Genomic DNA, 18,718 nt, shown 5'->3' with positions numbered 1-18,718 from the left:
TAGCCTAGTGCTGTGGCTAGCTATCCTTCTGTTAGCCTAGCATTGTGGCTAGCTGCCCCCCTCCTGTTAGCCTAGCATTGTGGCTAGCTGTCCCCCCCCATCCTCCTGTTAGCCTAGTGCTGTGGCTAGCTGTCCCCCCATCCTCCTGTTAATGGTCCATTAGCAGTGCTGAGGGTGGTGCTGCAGAATACTCTCTTCTCTCTCTCTGTAGACACGCAGGATGGCCTCACACAAAAACTGGAACTGACACTTGAACACAAACATAAAAACAGTCCAGTCACATACAAACATACCAAAGGAAGTTGCAGACATAGACATTAGGGTTTCAATGATGATCTTGGGAGGAGAGTAGCTAATGGTTAGACGTGTGTGTACCGTGGTCTGGATCATCATGGCCCTCTGGTCTCGGAGCGTCCTGATGATGTCCAGAGGGAACACAGGTCGACCGCTCTCCAACAGTGACAACGCCGTCTCCATGGTAATGAGAACACCTGTACGCCCAATCCCTGCGCTGCAATTATATCAACAACATACATGAGGTGTTAAAAATCTTGTAACCCTAGTGTGTGTGTGTGTGTGTGTGTGTACCTGCAGTGCACCATAAGTGGTGTGTCTCCTGTCCTCTTCTCTCTAACAGAGGTGATGAACAGCAGGAAGTCTGAGGGGTCATCAGGTACACCATGGTCTGGCCATGCTACATACTGCAGGTGGGTCACAGAACGCTCCTCTCCCAGCTGGAAACACACACGTATAGGAAAAACAGATGGAAAACAGTTGAGAGAACACACACTTTTTCCCCATCTGTTTCTCATCAAAGATATTTTCATAAATTAAATTAACTTGGATATGTGATGATTGTAATGGGAGAGATGGATGAGATACGAGGAGAGAGAAACGTGTAGGGTATGGTAACTCGTTAGTTACTGTGATGAGGGAGAGATGGAGGAGAGTAGAGTTAGATGGAGAAGGGATAGAGGAGGAGAGTAGAGGGAGAGATGGAGGAGGAGTGTGTTGTCCAGCCTGTGGTCCATGCAGGCATTAACTGACAGCCAGAGGAACAGATGGGTCTGCACAGCAGTGTAGTGTGTGTGTGTGTGTGTGTGTGTGTGTGTACTCTTTGGCAGGCTATTATTGTAAAGGAGAACATGTTCTATATTAACCTCTGTGTTGTAAAGGTAAATAAACAATGCCAATGGAAGCAGAAACACATGGAGCTGGATGGGGATAGTTTGGTCAATGTTTCCTGTGGGAAAACTCACATATGGCGCACACACACATATATGGCACACCTCCTGTTATGTGAGGCAGGTCTTGTTTGTGTGTTACCTGTGTGTGTGTGAGGGTGAATTGGCGTGTGACGTAGGCCAGGTTGCATTCCTCAGAGTGGCAGCTGACTCTCAGGTACCCATAATCCCTCACTTCAGGAGGGTGTGGCCAGTACTGGTGGCACTTAGTCTGAAACACACACACATGATTGATTTTGATATTCATTAATATTGATTTACTATAGAGTCTATAATCTTTAAGCTCTGAGAAATATTATTTTACTGAGCTGTGTTTCATATTTCTGAGTCAGTGCTTCACTCACTATGTTCTCCCAAACATCTCAGGACATTCTCAGGGCCAGTACTTGTATTACATCAGGAGATGAGTGGAAACTGACTGTCAGCGTGAATGTGTGTGTGTGAGAAAAACCAGGGCACTTGTGGAATATCAACAAGACAATCAATCAGTGAGAGCTTCAGGTTACCAAGCAACAGGCAGGCAAAGATGCAGACAGCGACTCACAATAAGCCTGGGACCTTGGTAAACCTGTGTGTGCTGTACCCATTCTCATTCACTAAATGTGTTTCACTCTTTGAGAGAGAGAGAGATCCCGTGTGCATACCCGTCCTCTCTCGGTGAGTGTGGTGAGCATGATGATGGTGTGTGTGTGTTGCTCCCACACACTCTGCCAGAAGTGAGTGCAGGTCTGAGGCAGCGGTCCTTGAGCTGCAATGTACCGCAGACACACACCAGACCCTGGGGGCATCACCTGAGACACACACAAACAGCATGACTATACACAAACAAGCCAACAAGGACAACAAACACACACACACCACACAAATACAGCATCACTATACACAAACCAACCAGGACAACACTAAACACAGTGTGTACTGACCGTGATGTGGCTTGCATTGATGTAGTCCTCTTGGTACTGAAGTACCACTCTGGAGATGTCATCTGACAGAACAAAGAATTAGAGATGGAGTCAGAACCAGGGCCCTCCAGACCCACCCAAACCACCGTACCAGCTCAACAAACAAAGCACCAGTGTCCTGTCCTCCAGCTCCACAGATTCAGGACATTAGGGAAGATGGGTACACTGGCATGTCGAGTCACTCCTACTAGGACACACAGTGTGTGAGATGGTGTGTGTACTCACAGGGCAGCACGTCCTTGTATCTGTTCTTGTCTGTGTTCTCAGGGAGACGAGCGCAGGCTACTGACAGGCCAGGCTTCCTCATGTACAGGTTCTACAACACACACATCACCACCATCACTCACCATGCTCTTCTGTCTGGATTGTCAACAGCAGGTCTTATTGACAAGTTATTCCCAAAGTGCATCTGTTACATTTAACACAGAAGCAAGTCCCTTTCATAGTGTTGTTGTCTAACTAAAACACACCTCGAAGTGGAAGGTGAGAGTGCCTGTCTGGATTCCCCTCTCCAGTTGTTTCATGGACTCTTCAAGTGTCTGGCCTTGTTCTGATTGGCCAGGCAGAAGCAGTGGATCACCGTGTGATTGGCCAGTCAGAGACAGGGCAGAGGGAAACTGCAGCAGGGGGGCCACACGCCCTGGACCTAAACACACACACAGTGTGTTACCTGCATCAGTGTCTGATTAGCAGGCCCATTCTCTTGCTCTCTCTAGTGTGTGTTACCTTTGCGTCGTATAAGCAGAGCCAGTTCTCTGGAGTGGGACTCTCTGCTGGCTCTTATAAACATGACCACCTGGTCATGCGTGTGTTCAGAGATGTCGCGACCGTTGATCAGCACGACCTGGTCACCTTCCAACAACCTTGGCTCAACCCGCCCCGCCTACAATCAATTCATCAACAAGTCAAATCACATTGGATTCATCTAAAGTACTGTTTACAAATGCATTATCTACACAGGCAAACCAGAACACACTTACAGGGGAGTCAGGGTTGACCTGGGATATGGCCAGGGACATCTTCTGGTCCACGCCACCCTGAGAAGAGGAACAGTCAGGGATACAGGAATGGTACTGCATGTAAGAGAGTAGGTGTGTGATTAATTGAAGGGGAGACTCACTTTGACATTGAAACCAAACTTTCCATCGTGATCAGGAGCGAGACGCACCAATAGCAGGTCGCCATCACCAAGAGCACGCTGCAACACACACAGAGTTTACTGAGTCTGGCACACACAGATGAGATACTTTATCACAAATACTGGATCACTCCCTTGTCTGTCTGGGTAACTGACCTTGTCCCGGTAGTGAGAGGTGGCCTTAATGTCTTCCTCTCCTGTGCCGATGTCATCAACCTGCGACCATCCACCTCCTTGGCTGTGAGTGCCAGAAAAACTGAGATAGATACTGTGTTCAGAACTGACTCCAACATGAGAATGTACTTTACACCGGTACACACACGGTATGAAATTGTGTGTTTGTGTGTGTCTGACCTGTGTGTAGGCGTGCCCTCCTGGCTGCTGAGGGAGACCCTGTAGGTGTAAAAGACATCCTCCCCCTCCGACACATCTCGCAGGTCATTGTTTAGCTCCACTGAGGAGGGGCGGGGTTTACGGGCACCATGACGCACACGAGGACTCCGCCTAACAGAGAGAGAGAGAAGGTATGATGAAGTTACCCCTAGTCACAGCTACCCCTTACATGGTATCTCCTGCTGTAGCAGTGTGTGAGGCTGTGGTGTCGGTAGTACCAGTTGGGTGTGAGCGGGGGGGATCGGGAAGGTAGGCTCTTGGTCTCCAGGTGTTCTGACGAGGTGGATCCCCTCAGAGCTGGGTTCCACTCCATCCCACCCATCACTTTCTTACACACTGGACCACTGCAGAGGAGACGAGAGTGTGTGTGTGCAGATGAGTAAAAGAAAGACTGAAAGATAGTGTGTATGATGTGTGTGTGTGTGCTTGCCTGTCTGTTTTAGTGCTGCCCAAGGCCCAGTGTTGTGGGAGCAGCTTGTGTATCTGGGTTGCCAGGTTGGTGTGGTGTGGGCTACAGGTTGCCAGGTTGGTGTAGAAGAAGCAGTGATGGTCCACACATGACCTCCACAGGTTCTTACAGGCCCTGGGGCACGGCAGGACCAGGCTCACCACACAGTCCTGCGTCTCCCCCTGGAACACACACAGGTTATGAAGACAACACTAAGGTCAGCCAATAGGAGAGCAGGGCGCAATTTTGAGCCAATCAGGACTCACATGTTTGTGTCTGAGCTGCATAAGGAAGCGTTTCCTCTTGAAGGATATCTTGATGATGTTCACCCTGCAGGAGACAATACACACTCAGGGTGTGTATTTGTGTGCGGTGTGTGTGTGTCTGATCAGAAGTCCAGGTGCTCACCAGGGGAAGAAACTGGAGCAAATCATGTTACAGAAGATAGCCACGCCCCCTGAGGCCAATCCCACCAATAGAGGGGAACTGTCAGAGTCCTGAGAGAAAGAAAGAGATGGAAACATGAGAGGGACAAGAGGGAAGACAAGGGTGAGTCAGAGGGAGACATATGGAGGTACTTACCATGGCAGTGTGTAGCTCCACTCCATACATCTCCAGAGTTCTTGCTGTGTTGAGAAAACACAGCTCTGCCTCACTCTGCTTCAGCCCCCTGAAACAGCCCATGAGTAGGATAGGTTGGTATCAGCATTATGCTAACAGCTCCACCATGTCCTCTAGTAGGCTAGGGGGGTGCTGTACACGTGCCTGGTGTGGGTGTGTACCTGTGCCCTGGGTACAGAGCCTCCACTCTAGACAGGAAGTCATCATCCTGCTCCGGGAGGAAGTGGCTTTTGGACAGGTAACCAGGGAGAAGGTCTGGGGAGTAGTCACCTAGCTCAGCTACAACACAGAGAGAGAAAGAGAGAGAAGGGGTGAGAGAGAGCAAGAGAAGGGGTGAGAGATTGAGGGTGGGGGATGGGAGAGAGCAAGAGAAGGGGTGAGAGATTGAGGGGGTGAGAGAGCAAGAGAAGGGGTGAAACAGATTATGTTAAACCTCCAGACAGACAACACACTAAAAAGACCAAAGAAGAGTGTAACTTACACTGCACAGCATAGGAGGCCAGTACTACAGCTGCACTCAGAGGACACTTCAACCTGCAGGACACACACACACACTTTCTCAATGTAAAGTCACATTGTTTACATCACTAGGTGGAGTAAGAGGGAATGCATGTGTAGGTGGGAGCTCGTAGTGTCTGACCTGCCCTCTCTGATGTCACTCCTGATCTGGAGGAAGTACATATGTCTGAAGACACACAGGACAGTAGAGACTTATGATCTGAATCACACATGTACAGTACAAGCTAATGACACACACACACTCTCTCAACATAGTATACAGGTACACACACACACAGGGGCTCTGAACCCAGGTCTCCCATAGGAGAACCCAACCTCTTGACCATTAGACCAAGAGGAAATTCCCTATTGGGCCAAAGGTTCCAGTGAATTTGAAGTGTCAGGCAGGGCTACCTCATCACGAGGCCATGATCTCTCATGTCCATACCTGGTCTGGTCATGCTGTAGAGAGTTGGGGTCTGAGATGAAGAATCGGACTCGGAGGGTCAGGTAGAATGGAGAGACAACTCCTGTTGGACAGAGATGCTGTTAGACACAGCCCAATGACCTCTGACCTTAATAATCCATCACCCCTGACCTTAATATGACCCCCACAATCCCCTCACCCCTTCCACAGAATCCAATCTTATATTTATCATTTATCAAAATGCACACTGGGCTAAACAGTAGGGCGTCACTGGGCTAAACAGTAGGGCATCACTGGGATAAACAGTAGGGCGTCACTGGGATAAACAGTAGGGCGTCACTGGGATAAACAGTAGGGCGTCACTGGGCTCAGGCTAAACAGTAGGGCGTCACTGGGCTCAGGCTAAACAGTAGGGCGTCACTGGGCTCAGGCTAAACAGTAGGCGTCACTGGGCTAAACAGTAGGGCGTCACTGGGCTAAACATATAGGGCGCCACTGGGCTAAACCGTTGGGCGTCACTGGGCTAAACAGTTGGGCGTCACTGGGCTAAGAAAATAAACAGTTGGGCGTCACTGGGCTCAGGCTAAACAGTTGGGCGTCACTGGGCTCAGGCTAAACAGTTGGGCGTCACTGGGCTCAGGCTAAACAGTAGGACGTCACTGGGCTCAGGTTAAACAGTAGGCGTCACTGGGCTAAACATATAGGGCTAAACATATAGGGCGCCACTGGGCTAAACATATAGGGCGCCACTGGGCTAAACAGTTGGGCGTCACTGGGCTCAGAATAAACAGTTGGGCGTCACTGGGCTCAGAAAATAAACAGTAGGGCGTCACTGGGCTCAGGCTAAACAGTTGGGCGTCACTGGGCTAAACAGTAGGGCGTCACTGGGCTCAGGCTAAACAGTAGGGCGTCACTGGGCTAAACAGTTGGGCGTCACTGGGCTAAACAGTTGGGCGTCACTGGGCTCAGGCTAAACAGTTGGGCGTCACTGGGCTAAACAGTTGGGCGTCACTGGGCTAAACAGTTGGGCGTCACTGGGCTCAGGCTAAACAGTAGGGGGTCACTGGGCTAAACAGAAGGGCGTCACTGGGCTAAACAGTTGGGCGTCACTGGGCTCAGGCTAAACAGTTGGGCGTCACTGGGCTCAGGCTAAACAGTAGGGCGTCACTGGGCTCAGGCTAAACAGTTGGGGGTCACTGGGCTAAACAGTTGGGCGTCACTGGGCTAAACAGTTGGGCGTCACTGGGCTCAGGCTAAACAGTAGGGCGTCACTGGGCTCAGGCTAAACAGTAGGGCGTCACTGGGCTCAGGCTAAACAGTAGGGCGTCACTGGGCTCAGGCTAAACAGTAGGGCGTCACTGGGCTCAGGCTAAACAGTAGGGCGTCACTGGGCTCAGGCTAAACAGTAGGGCGTCACTGGGCTCAGGCTAAACAGTTGGGCGTCACTGGGCTAAACAGTTGGGCGTCACTGGGCTCAGGCTAAACAGTAGGGCGTCACTGGGCTCAGGCTAAACAGTTGGGCGTCACTGGGCTAAACAGTTGGGTGTCACTGGGCTCAGGCTAAACAGTAGGGCGTCACTGGGCTCAGGCTAAACAATACGGCGTCACTGGGCTAAACATATAGGGCGTCACTGGGCTAAACATATAGGGCGTCATTGGGCTAAACATATAGGGCGTCACTGGGCTAAACATATAGGGCGTCACTGGGCTAAACATATAGGGCGTCACTGGGCTAAACAGTTGGGCGTCACTGGGCTCAGGCTAAACAGTTGGGCGTCACTGGGCTCAGGCTAAACAGTAGGGCGTCACTGGGCTAAACAGTAGGGCGTCACTGGGCTAAACAGTTGGGCGTCACTGGGCTAAACAGTTGGGCGTCACTGGGCTAAACAGTTGGGCGTCACTGGGCTAAACAGTTGGGCGTCACTGGGCTAAACAGTAGGGCGTCACTGGGCTAAACAGTAGGGCGTCACTGGGCTAAACAGTCGGGCGTCAATGGGCTAAACAGTAGGGCGTCAATGGGCTAAACAGTAGGGCGTCACTGGGCTAAACAGTAGGGCGTCACTGGGCTCAGGCTAAACAGTAGGGCGTCACTGGGCTCAGGCTAAAAACAGTAGGGCGTCACTGGGCTCAGGCTAAACAGTAGGGCGTCACTGGGCTCAGGCTAAACAGTAGGGCGTCACTGGGCTCAGGCTAAACAGTAGGGCGTCACTGGGCTCAGGCTAAACAGTAGGGCGTCACTGGGCTCAGGCTAAACAGTAGGGCGTCACTGGGCTCAGGCTAAACAGTAGGGCGTCACTGGGCTCAGGCTAAACAGTAGGGCGTCACTGGGCTCAGGCTAAACAGTAGGGCGTCACTGGGCTCAGGCCAAGGTCTCAATTAGTGTTTCTTACCTTTCAGCTGCTTCTTCAGTGGTTTGTTGGCCTCCAGCCACCTCTGCAAGACAAACTATGTTAATCAAAGACATGATGCTAAATTCACCATCTGTTGTGTGCGTTTTAGAGTATTCACTAGGTGTGTGTGTGTGTGTAGCTACTCACAGGAGAGTGTGTTTGAGTGACGATGGTGGTGTTGGAGTCTCGTAGCTGCAGACTGAAGAAGTGTCTCTCCAGCAGACCCAGCTGGTTACACACCTGCTCCAGCAAAACCTCACCTGCATCCTGCTTCTGAGAGACGCAAAACACACCTTATACCGGGAGTCAGTCAGTGTGTGTGATATTGCAGTACACTGTGTTTTGGTAAAGCCTTTCTAGTGAGTGTGTTCTCCAGGTCAAGGTTGTGTATTGAGATCAATGGGAAGCTGAGATCTGAGTCTCCCGGTCTATCATTAGGAAGCTGAGATCTGAGTCTCCCGGTCTATCATTAGGAAGCTGAGATCTGAGTCTCCCGGTCTATCATTAGGAAGCTGAGATCTGAGTCTCCCAGTCTATCATTAGGAAGCTGAGATCTGAGTCTCCCAGTCTATCATTAGGAAGCTGAGATCTGAGTCTCCCGGTCTATCATTAGGAAGCTGAGATCTGAGTCTCCCAGTCTATCATTAGGAAGCTGAGATCTGAGTCTCCCGGTCTATCATTAGGAAGCTGAGATCTGAGTCTCCCGGTCTATCATTAGGAAGCTGAGATCTGAGTCTCCCGGTCTATCATTAGGAAGCTGAGATCTGAGTCTCCCGGTCTATCATTAGGAAGCTGAGATCTGAGTCTCCCAGTCTATCATTCCCACTCTACTCAGGACTGTGTGTACTCACGTTGACTGTAAAGGTCTGGATAGTGTTGTCCAGTAGTTGAACCAAACACAGTAGATCAGGTTTGGGCATGTCTGTTACTGCAGGTTACTCAACCTCTTACACACACACACACACACACACACACACACACACACACACACACACACACGTCTATCAGTGTCCAAAATGTGCACACACAGCAGTATTCTAGAATATTGGACCATTGGCTTTCATACTTTTCTAATTCTCAATGCGGCTCAAGCTATTTCTCCAACTGTCAACACATTCAAATCAATAGAGGGACGCGTATGTTGAGCCGCGTTGGTTGGGAATGTTGGGGTGGTACCCGTTATGGCTGTGTGTTCCCCCCTGCAGACTGGTCTCAGAGCCGCATTGGTTGGGAATGTTGGGGAGGTACCCGTTATGGCTGTGTGTTCCCCCCGCAGACAGTGGTCTCAGAGCAGCGTAACTATGTCACAATGGGACGCGGGACTGTCACGTCTCTGTCTTTTCACTCTGAATTACACGTCACTCACTCACACAACCCTCAGTCCATCTCTCCACAACCTGGGGAGAGAACACACACACATCTTAATGAAACACCTCCAGACTCTGGAAACTGTGATGATATCTGCTCATGTAGTTTAGCCCCTCCCTAAGGATGACATCGTCTGCAGTGAACAGCTCCTTTTCTACTTCACACACACACACACAGTGAGTAATTTGTGTGTCTGAAGCAGTATCATGCTACAATGAGTAATGCAGTGTGTATGTTGGTAATACATTATTATCTGTCCAGAGTCTGAACATGTCCTTTTTCCCTGTTCTCTCCTCCGCCCTGTGCAGACTGCTGAATGATAAGAATGTTAAATATTGTCAGAGACAAGCTGGTCCATCCACAGGCCTAGGAACTGATCTCAGATCTACATGCACACACACGAGCTGCAGTGTTGTTTACACACCAGTTCTGCTGGGCATCAACCCACTAACCCATGCTTTTAATAACAGCCCTGTGTGTGTGTGCTTGTTAATGTAGGCTGAGGGGAGTGGGACAGGTCTTTTTGTAGGTCTCTCTCTCTCACACACACACACACGTTAATGTTTGGACTCACTCTGAATACTTTGAATACATTACAGTGAGTAGAGCACTCTCTCACGCCTGATTTTCCATGATGATAATGACATTCACACCAGTTAAACTGAGCAGCCTAAACTATTTTAGGAGTTTTTGCCAAGTCTAGACTGTTGAGTGGGCAGTATTGGTATACAACATTGCCTATTTAAAGTGTGTCAACTAGGCCTGAGATTTGCACCTGGTTGCATTGGCAAACTTGTTTTCAGATGAGCAACGTCATCTCGGTTATCGATTAAACTAGTGTATCGCAATGATTAACACGGAGAATAAGATAACCTACCATATAGTATATTGGACGTTATTTGAAACATACAGCCTCGACGTGAACTTTAAACTAAGTAGGCTCTATGAACGACCAACATAAACGTAGCCTAATGTTATAGGTTCTTCTGCTGCTACGCTCAATTCAGCAACTTTTAACGTTACTTCACTTCAGATATCAAGTTGATCCTGGAGGATTGTTATGAGAACACAGACAATCTAGCTCGAGAAGATCAGTTAAAATACCTCAGTAGTCCTGGATTTGGGAACTTTGTCATGTCCGTTGATACTACCGCTGTTAAAAACCTTGGAACTGGGCGCGTCGAGCGGGCAGGTGGAGGTAAATATCCGGAAAGAGATATTCCCGCTGCCCCGCCTCTTCAATGCGCGCTCCCGCCTTGATGGATGCGTGTTCTGGTCCTCAACCACCCCGCTGTAGCCTACAGCAGATCATATTCTTTCATCAGAGGAAAAATATTTCATGTCATCTGTTCACGCAGCCCTGCAGAACTGTAGAGTGACACTGATTCACCAGAACAAGGGGTGGAATATACTTTGAAAAAAAAGCTCAACTTCCAGAGATGTGAAAGTGAAACTCGGTCTAGGTTCTTGGCTGGTCAGCAAAGAGTGGAGTCCCTCGGTTTTGTTCATTGGGACTACTTTGGGAACGAATCATTCTTTCCTTCCTTCCTTGAAGTAGTCTGTGTTACTTATTCATATGAGAGAAAATGAATGGTGTCTCAGCATAGCTTCCACAAGTCCTATCGTGAGGAGGCTCATCCATTGGCCATTCAGGGGCTCGCACCCTTAAAGCAGCGTCATCTCCTTGTCTCCTCTCCAATATCTCAATCGTCAAATGACTCCATCTCATTGTCTCTTCTCCTCGTTCATCTGTACTCATCCTTAAAGTCAGATATCTCAGTTGTTCCATTCCAGGGCAGATGAAGAGAATGAAACCTGTCTAATTACATCCCCAATTAAAATGTGATTTTCTTATCCGATCGAGACAATCACATTACTATCAATGTACCGGTCTGTGTCCTAACAGAATATGTTGTAATCCAATGTCAAACAGCCTGTAATTGACTCCCATATAACCTCTCTGGGGTCCTGCTTCCATCTACAGGGAAGACGAGGTACTGCTGAAGCGGGTGTTCGTTTTTTTTCCAAATCGTGGCGAATTAATTTGTGTAGACAACCAGGTGAGGGGAGATCCTAACTAATCAATGGCGTTAATTGATCAATCAAGTACAAGGGAGGAGCAAAAATCCACTGACACTCTGGCCCACCTAGGACAAGGGTGGGCAAACGTTTTGGTTCGAGGGCCGCACAGATTTTTGGGGGGACTGATTTGTTTGTCAAAATCAATTTGCAGGCCAGAAAAGGGGGAGTTATTTGACAATATATAGTTTAGGTCCATTATAATTTATATAAATATATAGTATATAAATATATAGTGTAGGTCCATTATAATTTATATAAATATATAGTGTAGGTCCATTATAATGCAAGCATGTGTTTTCTAAATGGCCAATGAGAGGAAGGTTAAATGTCAGAGGTCATAGATCAGGTCAATGTTGAGTGTGGTAAATCGACAGTAGTCATTCCTCCTCAGACAGGTCTATATTAGCCTACAGTCTGTAGTGACTCTGAACAGAGTGTACCTGTATCTGGACCAAAACAGATGAAGTCTGACCTTGACCTTTGTATCTTCCTGGGGTAGTTTGGAAAACAGCATGGTCTGACTGTCACGCCCTGACTTTAGAGATCCACATTTATTCTCTATGTTTGGTTAGGGCAGGGTGTGACTCGGGTAGGAAAATCTATGTTTTCTATTTTTTTATTGTTTTGCCGAGTGTGGTTCCCAATCAGAGGCAGCTGTCTATCGGTGTCTCTGATTGGGGATCAAAAATAAGTTGTGATTTTCCGTTTAGGTTTTGTGGGGGTGTTATTTTCTGTTTAGTGTCTGTGCCTGACGGAAATGTTCGTTTTCGGATTTGTTATTATTTTTGTTTGAGTGTTTCTTGTAAATAAATATCATGAACACTTTCCACGCTGCGCTTTGGTCCACTCTTCTTTCTACCGACGACGAGCGTTACAGAACACCCCACCAAAGAAGGACCAAGCAGCGTGGCCAGGAGGACTGGACATGGGAGGAAATACTAGAGGGGGAAGGACCCTGGACACGGGCTGGGGAGTATCGCCGTCCAAGGGAGCAGATGGAGGCTGCGAGAGCGGAACGGCGACTATACGAAGAGTTAGCTCAACGACGGAAGCACGAGAGGCAGCCCCCGCAATTTCTTTTTGGAGGCGGCACACTGGGAGATTGGCGGAGGTAGGGTTTAGACCTGAGCCAACTCCCCGTGCTTACCGTGGGGAGCATGTGACTGGTCACACACACACATTCCACAAAGCAGTAGCATTGTCTGTCCATGCATAGCTCTTACAAAGTTTTAGGTTTTCCATTGATAGGAGCGTTGATTCGACAGTACACCCGGGAGCCCCTGTCAGGATTTCGTGGATGAGTGACTTGAGCCCAATGCCCACACAATAATGTTTCCTACAGAGGTGCCTTGGACTCAATTAGGCCTACGTCAGAGAGTTCTTTTGACAGGAGCGCGTGTGGGATTGTTGTAAATAGCCTGCCTGCCGAGCGCGCTGTCAGTGGTGCTGAAATCTTCAAACCGCAGCCACCAGAGTTAAAGAACATGTAGTTACAACTATGTGTTTTCATATTCTCGTGTTTGAATGCTCGGTGGCCTAACACATTTTCTCACCAACTGCTATAATGCGTTATTATGGGGTTATAAAGCATTGTCAATAACAGGTACACTACATGACTAAAAGTATGTGGCCACCTGCTCCTCGAAGATCTCATTCAAAATCATGGACATTAATATGGAGTTGGTCCTGCATTTGCTGCTATAATAGCCTCCACTCTTCTGGGAAGATGTTCTACTAGATGTTGGAAAATTTCTGCTGGGACTTGCTTCCATTCAGCCACAAGAGCATTAGTGAGGTTGGGCACTGATGTTGGGCAATTAGGCCTGGCTCACAGTCAGCGTTCTAATTCATCCCAAAGGTGTTCAATAGGGTTGAGGTCGGGGCTCTGTGCAGGCCAGTCAAGTTCTTCCACACCGATCTCGACAAACCATTTCTGTATGGACCTCGCTTTGTGCACGGAGGCATTGTCATGCTGAAACAGGAATAGGGCTTTCCTCAAACTGTTGCCACAAAGTTGGAAGCACAGAATCGTCTAGAATGTCATTGTATGCTGTAGTGTTAAGATTTCCCTTTGCTAGAACTAAGGGGCCTAGCCAGAACCATGAAAAACAGCCCCACAACATTATGCCTCCTCCACCAAACTTTACAGTTGGCACTATGCATTGGCGCAGGTAGTGTTCTCCTGGCATCTGCCAAACCCAGATTTGTTCGTTGCACTGCCAGATGGTGAAGCATGATTCATCACTCCAGAGAATGTGTTTCCATGGCTCCAGAATCCAATGGCGGCGAGCTTTACACCACTCCAGCCGATGCTTGGCATTGGGCATGGTGATCTTATGTTTGTGAGGCTGCTCGGCCATGGAAACCCATTTCATGAAGCTCCTGACGAACAGTTCTTGTGCTGATGTTGCTTCCAGAGGCAGTTTGGAAATCGGTAATGAGTGTTGCAAACGAGGACAGATGATTTTTACATGCTACGCGCTTCAGCACTCGGTGGTCCCGTTCTTTGAGCTTGTGTGGCCTACCACTTCGCGGCTGAGCCGTTGTTGCTCCTAGATGTATCCACTTCACAATAACAGCCCTTACAGTTGACCGGGGCAGCTCTAGCAGGGCAGAAATTTGATGAACTGACTTGTTGGAAAGGTGGCATCCATTCTATTTCCATTCCATTATATTCATTATCTATCACTCTCTCTCTCTCTCCTTCCAGCAGAGACGTGATGGTAGAGAGGTTGTTGCTGAAGGGACTGCGAGGGCATGTCTGTGGGTGGGACTATGGAAACCTTCTGTGGAACCCCTGAGTATCTGGCGCCAGAGGTGCTGTTAGGCCACACCTGCTGTGGACTGGTGGGGGGCTGGGGAGTGCACTTTATGAGATGCTTCAAGGACTGGTGAGTGTTTCTCTTTCTCTTCTCTTTCAGCTACTTTTCAACTAGCATATTCTATCCACTGCACACTTATCTTGCTCCCTATTTCTTATTTTCTCTCTCTCTGTTCCTCAGCCCCCGTTCTACAGTCGCAGTAAAGCCGAGATGTTTGAGAACATCCTTCACGCCCCCCTGCAGCTCCATAGAAGTGTGTCCCAGTCTGCCCGGACTCTGCTGCAGAGCCTGCTGGAGAGAGACTGTACCAAACGCCTTGGGGGGGGGGAACATGACCTTGTAAGCACCCACCAGTATCCCACCTGGCAGAGTGCTGACACATGCATGCAAGACCACATACACACTCGCACCCATACACACATTGACGTGCTGTCTCACTTTGTTTGTTGACTGAGCTGCAGGGCTACACCTTCTTCCTGTCCATCAACTGGGATGACCTGCTAGCCAGGAAAGTCCCTCCCCCATCCATTCCCAACCTGGTGAGTGTGTGTGTTTTATAGGGGCTATGGGTCAGTTTGGATCTGTGACTACCTGAATGTGTGTCTGGTCACTCGTTTCCCTCCCTCTCTCTTTCAGTCTGGTCCGTGTGATATGCTGTATTTTGACCCAGAGTTCACGCTTCTTCCAGCCCCCGCAGGTGTGGCCTTCTTCCATGTTGGGAGACGTGGCCAATGGAGCCTTCCCAGGGTTCTCCTATATGTCTCCGGCTGAGGTTGGAGTCACAGAGCCCTGATATCATTCTAATATTATTTATGTTTTGAATAAATTTTGAATAAATTAAAATACATTTATCAGATTGTTTATATCTCACAGAGAACGGAGGCTCAGGCCGGGTTAGAACCAGTGGTTAAATTGAACCGGAGCTACCTGGAGTCAGCCTCCTGCACCTTGGGTCAAAGGGAGAACCTAGCTTCATCACATTATGGGTCAAAGAGAAAAGTAGGATTAGGGTAAGGCTTGTGGTTGTGGTTGAGGTGCTAGGGTTATGGTAAGGGTTGAGGTTGAGGTTAGGGTAAGGCTTGTGGTTGAGGTTAGGGTAAGGCTTGTGGTTGAGGTTAGGCTTAAACCAGGATGTGATAAGAAAAAGTGTGTGTGTGTAGAGCCAGCCCAGATGTGTGAGGTTACAGCTAGTTTAATACTTCTAAGATGATCAATTACATGATTAACATTGTCTGACATAAGATTAACATTCAATTACATACTACAGATATTACATACTACAGATATGACATATAAGAGCTGTTTCCCTAGACTCAAAAGCTTGCTCATTGGAGAATCACTTGGCTCAATTGGTGTCTGGGAAGCGGTCCAACAGAAACAAAGTGCAACAATCAAACAGGTAACCAAGTCAACAGGAACATTTGGTTTCCCTCCATTTCCACCGGACTGACTGCAAGAACTCTAGTCAGTGTGTGTGTGTGTACTCAGTAGCTGTTGAAGGTGGGGTAACTCTGGTCACTCTGGCAGGTGAAGTAAGCTATCAGCTGACCGTTACAGATCATCAGAAACAACCCGCTGCCTTCAAACAAAACACACACACACAACCACACACACACACAACCACACACACACACAAACCATTAATAAAGAAGAGACAACCCATTTCTTGTCTATAACTCCTCAGAAGGTTTCACACAATAAATCAGAACATGTGAGGTACAGGTCTTACCAAGGGCCAGCCACCACTGCCATACCAAGAAACTCCAACATCACTGAAACACACACATTAAAAACAGGTAATATGCCACACAGAACCAAGGATGGGAGTGTACATCGTATTGCTTTAGAGCTAGACCCATCCAATCCTTACACATGAGGAAGGGAATTAAAGAAGACCATGGGATAGGGTCAATATATGTGCCTTGTTTTGGGCCCAGCTGCTTCTCAACTCTAACCCTACTTCCCATCCTGTCATGATGTCATCCAAGCTGGCCCTGAGCACTCTGCTCTGCCAGCAAGGGATCATTCTGAGTTAAGCCAGTGTGTGTGTGTGAGTTCAGGCATGTGTATGCATTTCTCTGTGTACGTGTGTGTGTCTCACCCAGGCTGGTGAGCAGTACGTGCAGTAGTGTGACTGTGAGAGCGTAGTCCCAGACCATCTCCTCACCACGGCTGCAAACAGCAGACCACTGCAGAAATAGGTCAACTCCATGGACAGCAGGTTCACTGGAACAACAATATAAGACCTTAAACATATGTAGAGGACATGCATGTGCACACACACTACCATACACATCTTCACTCACCCAGGTATTTGGAGTTGGACTCCAAATTGGTTGGTTCAGTCTTAAAGTCAAAGGGAATAAGTCCATCAAAGTGATCCAACCTGAATGCAAACAGAAGAGCAGCAGATAAAACAAACAAACAAACAGGATATTCAAAAGGAGGAGCTAGGAGGGAACCAGGGTGGTTGAAACTGACTGTCATTCCAATCAATGAAAACAGACCAATAGTTGCTGTGTATTCCACGAATCCCTCCTCCTCACTTCTGTCACCTGGTGTAAAAGTATAACTTTAGACCGTCCCCTCGCGCGAACCAAGGACCCTCTGCACACATCAACAACAGCATCGTTACCCATCGCTCCACAAAAGCCGCGGCCCTTGCAGAGCAAGGGGAACTACTACTTCAAGGTCTCAGAGAAAGTGAGGTCAACGATTGAAACGCTATTTAGCGCGCACCGCTAACTAAACTAGCCGTTTGATATCCGTTACACTCACCCCCCTTTTGACCTCCTGCTTTTCCGCAGCAACCAGTGATCCGGGTCAACAGCATCAATGTAGCAGTATAACTTTAGACCGTTCCCTCGCCCCTGCCCGGGCGCGAACCAGGGACCCTCTGCACAAATCAACAACAGTCACCCACGAAGCATCGTTACCCATCGCTCCACAAAAGCCGCGGCTCTTGCAGAGCAAGGGGAACTACTACTTCAAGGTCTCAGAGAAAGTGAGGACACCGATTGAAACGCTATTTAGCGCGCACCGCTAACTAAACTAGCCGTTTGACATCCGTTACACTGGCACCAGGTTTATAGAAGCCACGTGAGGACAGCTCACCGTTCAAGCAAGGTCACTTACCCAATAACCACACGTGAACGCAGAGAGAGGAAAGAAAAGTGTCGCACCTGAACGCGCCGAAAACACACACTCCCAATCATGTAGTAGAGAGTAGAATATGACGAGGCATAGCAGCAGGTGCACAAGCACTGTCTGGGGGAGAGAGATCGAGAGAAAGAGAAAGAGATTGAGAGATAGTCAGAGTCATTCATCCCAATAATAATATATCACAAATCATAGACCTAGGCTACACTCAAATCAGCCGCCAAGACACTGTAGCAAAGCCGTGACAGCACTGTCAACTGAACCGTGGATCATTCAGCAGGTGTAAAAGCTCCCATGGCAGAACTCCAACAGACTCTGCAGGGGATGCGCACTGCGGGGGAGCAGCAGAGGACAGAAGACCTTCATTTGCACAGACTGAGTGATCATTATCTGTTGCATTTGCCATTCACGATAAATGAAATATCAGTCGCTGAATATAAATGATAGGCTGATAGCTTATGTTTCATAGTCGCCAACAACGACACCTGATGATTTCGTATTTTATTATAACAGCGTCCATATCTGACCCACGGCTGCCGGTTGGCACATAATTCGATTTTTTCTGAGTGAAAAATCCGAGTAAACAGTCCTCTTACCCTCGTGTCGGCCACTTTACCCCTGAAGGCCATCTCATGGTTTGCATCTGTCGTTCTTCTGATGTTGAGAATAATGTATGTGACTGGGCAACTGAGATGCTACAGTGTAATCCGTAAGAAAACAGCATTATTACTGCCATCTAGCGGTAGCGACTGGAAAAAGCAGGCTTATTTATAGTCGACACTGCCATTGAAGGTCTGCATCTCATGCCAAATAAGACTACAGTAGCCTCTTCCAGTCCAACGTTTCACTTGTAATAAGAACAGTAGGGATGTCTTATTAATTAACCCTTAAAATAGCAAAGTCAGAGAGTTTCTATTCCGGACGTCTGGTCTGATTGGGCATAGATAACAAACATGAAAATGCATCACGTTTTACAATTAAAAACATTCAGAGTTTATAGGCCTTGTTGTAATCAATACTACGGTCTAACTACTGTAGACCTATTTGGCGTCTGGACTTGACTGTTCTTATTTTTGCTAAATTACTGGTTGGAAGTGTGGACAAGTTCATACAAAAGCTAGAAATTGGGATTATGATTAGTCTACTGTCATCTTTCTTTTAACATA

At 48.1% G+C, this 18,718-nt stretch overlaps 2 protein-coding genes and 1 pseudogene across 5 annotated transcripts; 1 reads left to right on the top strand and 2 right to left on the bottom strand.

Moving 5' to 3' along the window:
- Nucleotides 1-82: 82 nt before the first annotated feature.
- LOC115120724 (tyrosine-protein phosphatase non-receptor type 3-like) lies at nucleotides 83-10,679 on the bottom strand. 4 transcript variants are annotated; one of them, XM_065014579.1, is made up of 27 exons: nucleotides 10,594-10,679; nucleotides 9,188-9,518; nucleotides 8,973-9,067; nucleotides 8,269-8,394; nucleotides 8,122-8,164; nucleotides 5,753-5,834; nucleotides 5,447-5,491; nucleotides 5,288-5,340; nucleotides 4,968-5,085; nucleotides 4,768-4,855; nucleotides 4,594-4,682; nucleotides 4,452-4,515; nucleotides 4,168-4,367; nucleotides 3,956-4,081; nucleotides 3,699-3,848; nucleotides 3,501-3,582; nucleotides 3,327-3,404; nucleotides 3,187-3,243; nucleotides 2,933-3,089; nucleotides 2,677-2,852; nucleotides 2,432-2,522; nucleotides 2,168-2,229; nucleotides 1,889-2,035; nucleotides 1,327-1,455; nucleotides 589-734; nucleotides 376-511; nucleotides 83-249 (listed from the first exon to the last, which is right to left on the bottom strand). In XM_065014579.1, the coding sequence occupies exons 3-27, from the start codon at nucleotides 9,039-9,041 to the stop codon at nucleotides 160-162; spliced, it is 2,604 nt and encodes an 867-aa protein (XP_064870651.1). In that variant the 5' UTR covers nucleotides 9,042-9,067; nucleotides 9,188-9,518; nucleotides 10,594-10,679; the 3' UTR covers nucleotides 83-159. The 4 variants fall into 4 exon arrangements, with proteins under 4 accessions (XP_064870651.1, XP_064870649.1, XP_064870650.1 ...); XM_065014577.1 differs by having other exon boundaries at nucleotides 84-249; nucleotides 3,501-3,600; nucleotides 8,973-9,065; XM_065014578.1 differs by having other exon boundaries at nucleotides 84-249; nucleotides 3,501-3,600; nucleotides 8,973-9,065; nucleotides 9,298-9,518.
- A 628-nt stretch (nucleotides 10,680-11,307) lies between these two features.
- LOC135567112 (serine/threonine-protein kinase Sgk1-like) lies at nucleotides 11,308-15,186 on the top strand. The gene is made up of 5 exons (XM_065014576.1): nucleotides 11,308-12,682; nucleotides 14,282-14,462; nucleotides 14,574-14,732; nucleotides 14,855-14,932; nucleotides 15,082-15,186. Exons 2-5 carry the CDS (start codon nucleotides 14,448-14,450, stop codon nucleotides 15,184-15,186), a joined length of 357 nt encoding a protein of 118 aa, XP_064870648.1. The 5' UTR covers nucleotides 11,308-12,682; nucleotides 14,282-14,447.
- Nucleotides 15,187-15,863: 677 nt separating this feature from the next.
- LOC135567113 (putative transmembrane protein 244) lies at nucleotides 15,864-18,239 on the bottom strand (annotated as a pseudogene).
- Nucleotides 18,240-18,718: the final 479 nt, after the last annotated feature.

The sequence above is a fragment of the Oncorhynchus nerka genome, unplaced genomic scaffold (assembly GCF_034236695.1).
Source record: "Oncorhynchus nerka isolate Pitt River unplaced genomic scaffold, Oner_Uvic_2.0 unplaced_scaffold_2609, whole genome shotgun sequence".
In the NCBI taxonomy this organism is placed as follows: domain Eukaryota; kingdom Metazoa; phylum Chordata; class Actinopteri; order Salmoniformes; family Salmonidae; genus Oncorhynchus; species Oncorhynchus nerka.
This window is presented reverse-complemented; position numbering and strand designations above follow the sequence as displayed.

Bases quoted from the DNA above. Each gene is read 5' to 3' on its own strand.
- LOC115120724 (XM_065014577.1), bottom strand. From the start codon at position 9,041: ATGCCCAAACCTGATCTACTGTGTTTGGTTCAACTACTGGACAACACT. The intron at 8,395-8,972 runs GTGAGTACACAC...TGCGTCTCTCAG, and splicing joins TCCAGACCTTTACAGTCAAC to AAGCAGGATGCAGGTGAGGT. The intron at 3,601-3,698 runs GTCAGACACACA...TATCTATCTCAG, and splicing joins GAGGGCACGCCTACACACAG to TTTTTCTGGCACTCACAGCC.
- LOC135567112 (XM_065014576.1), top strand. The intron at 14,733-14,854 runs GTAAGCACCCAC...ACTGAGCTGCAG, and splicing joins GGGGGGGGGAACATGACCTT to GGCTACACCTTCTTCCTGTC. The intron at 14,933-15,081 runs GTGAGTGTGTGT...CGCTTCTTCCAG, and splicing joins CCCCATCCATTCCCAACCTG to CCCCCGCAGGTGTGGCCTTC.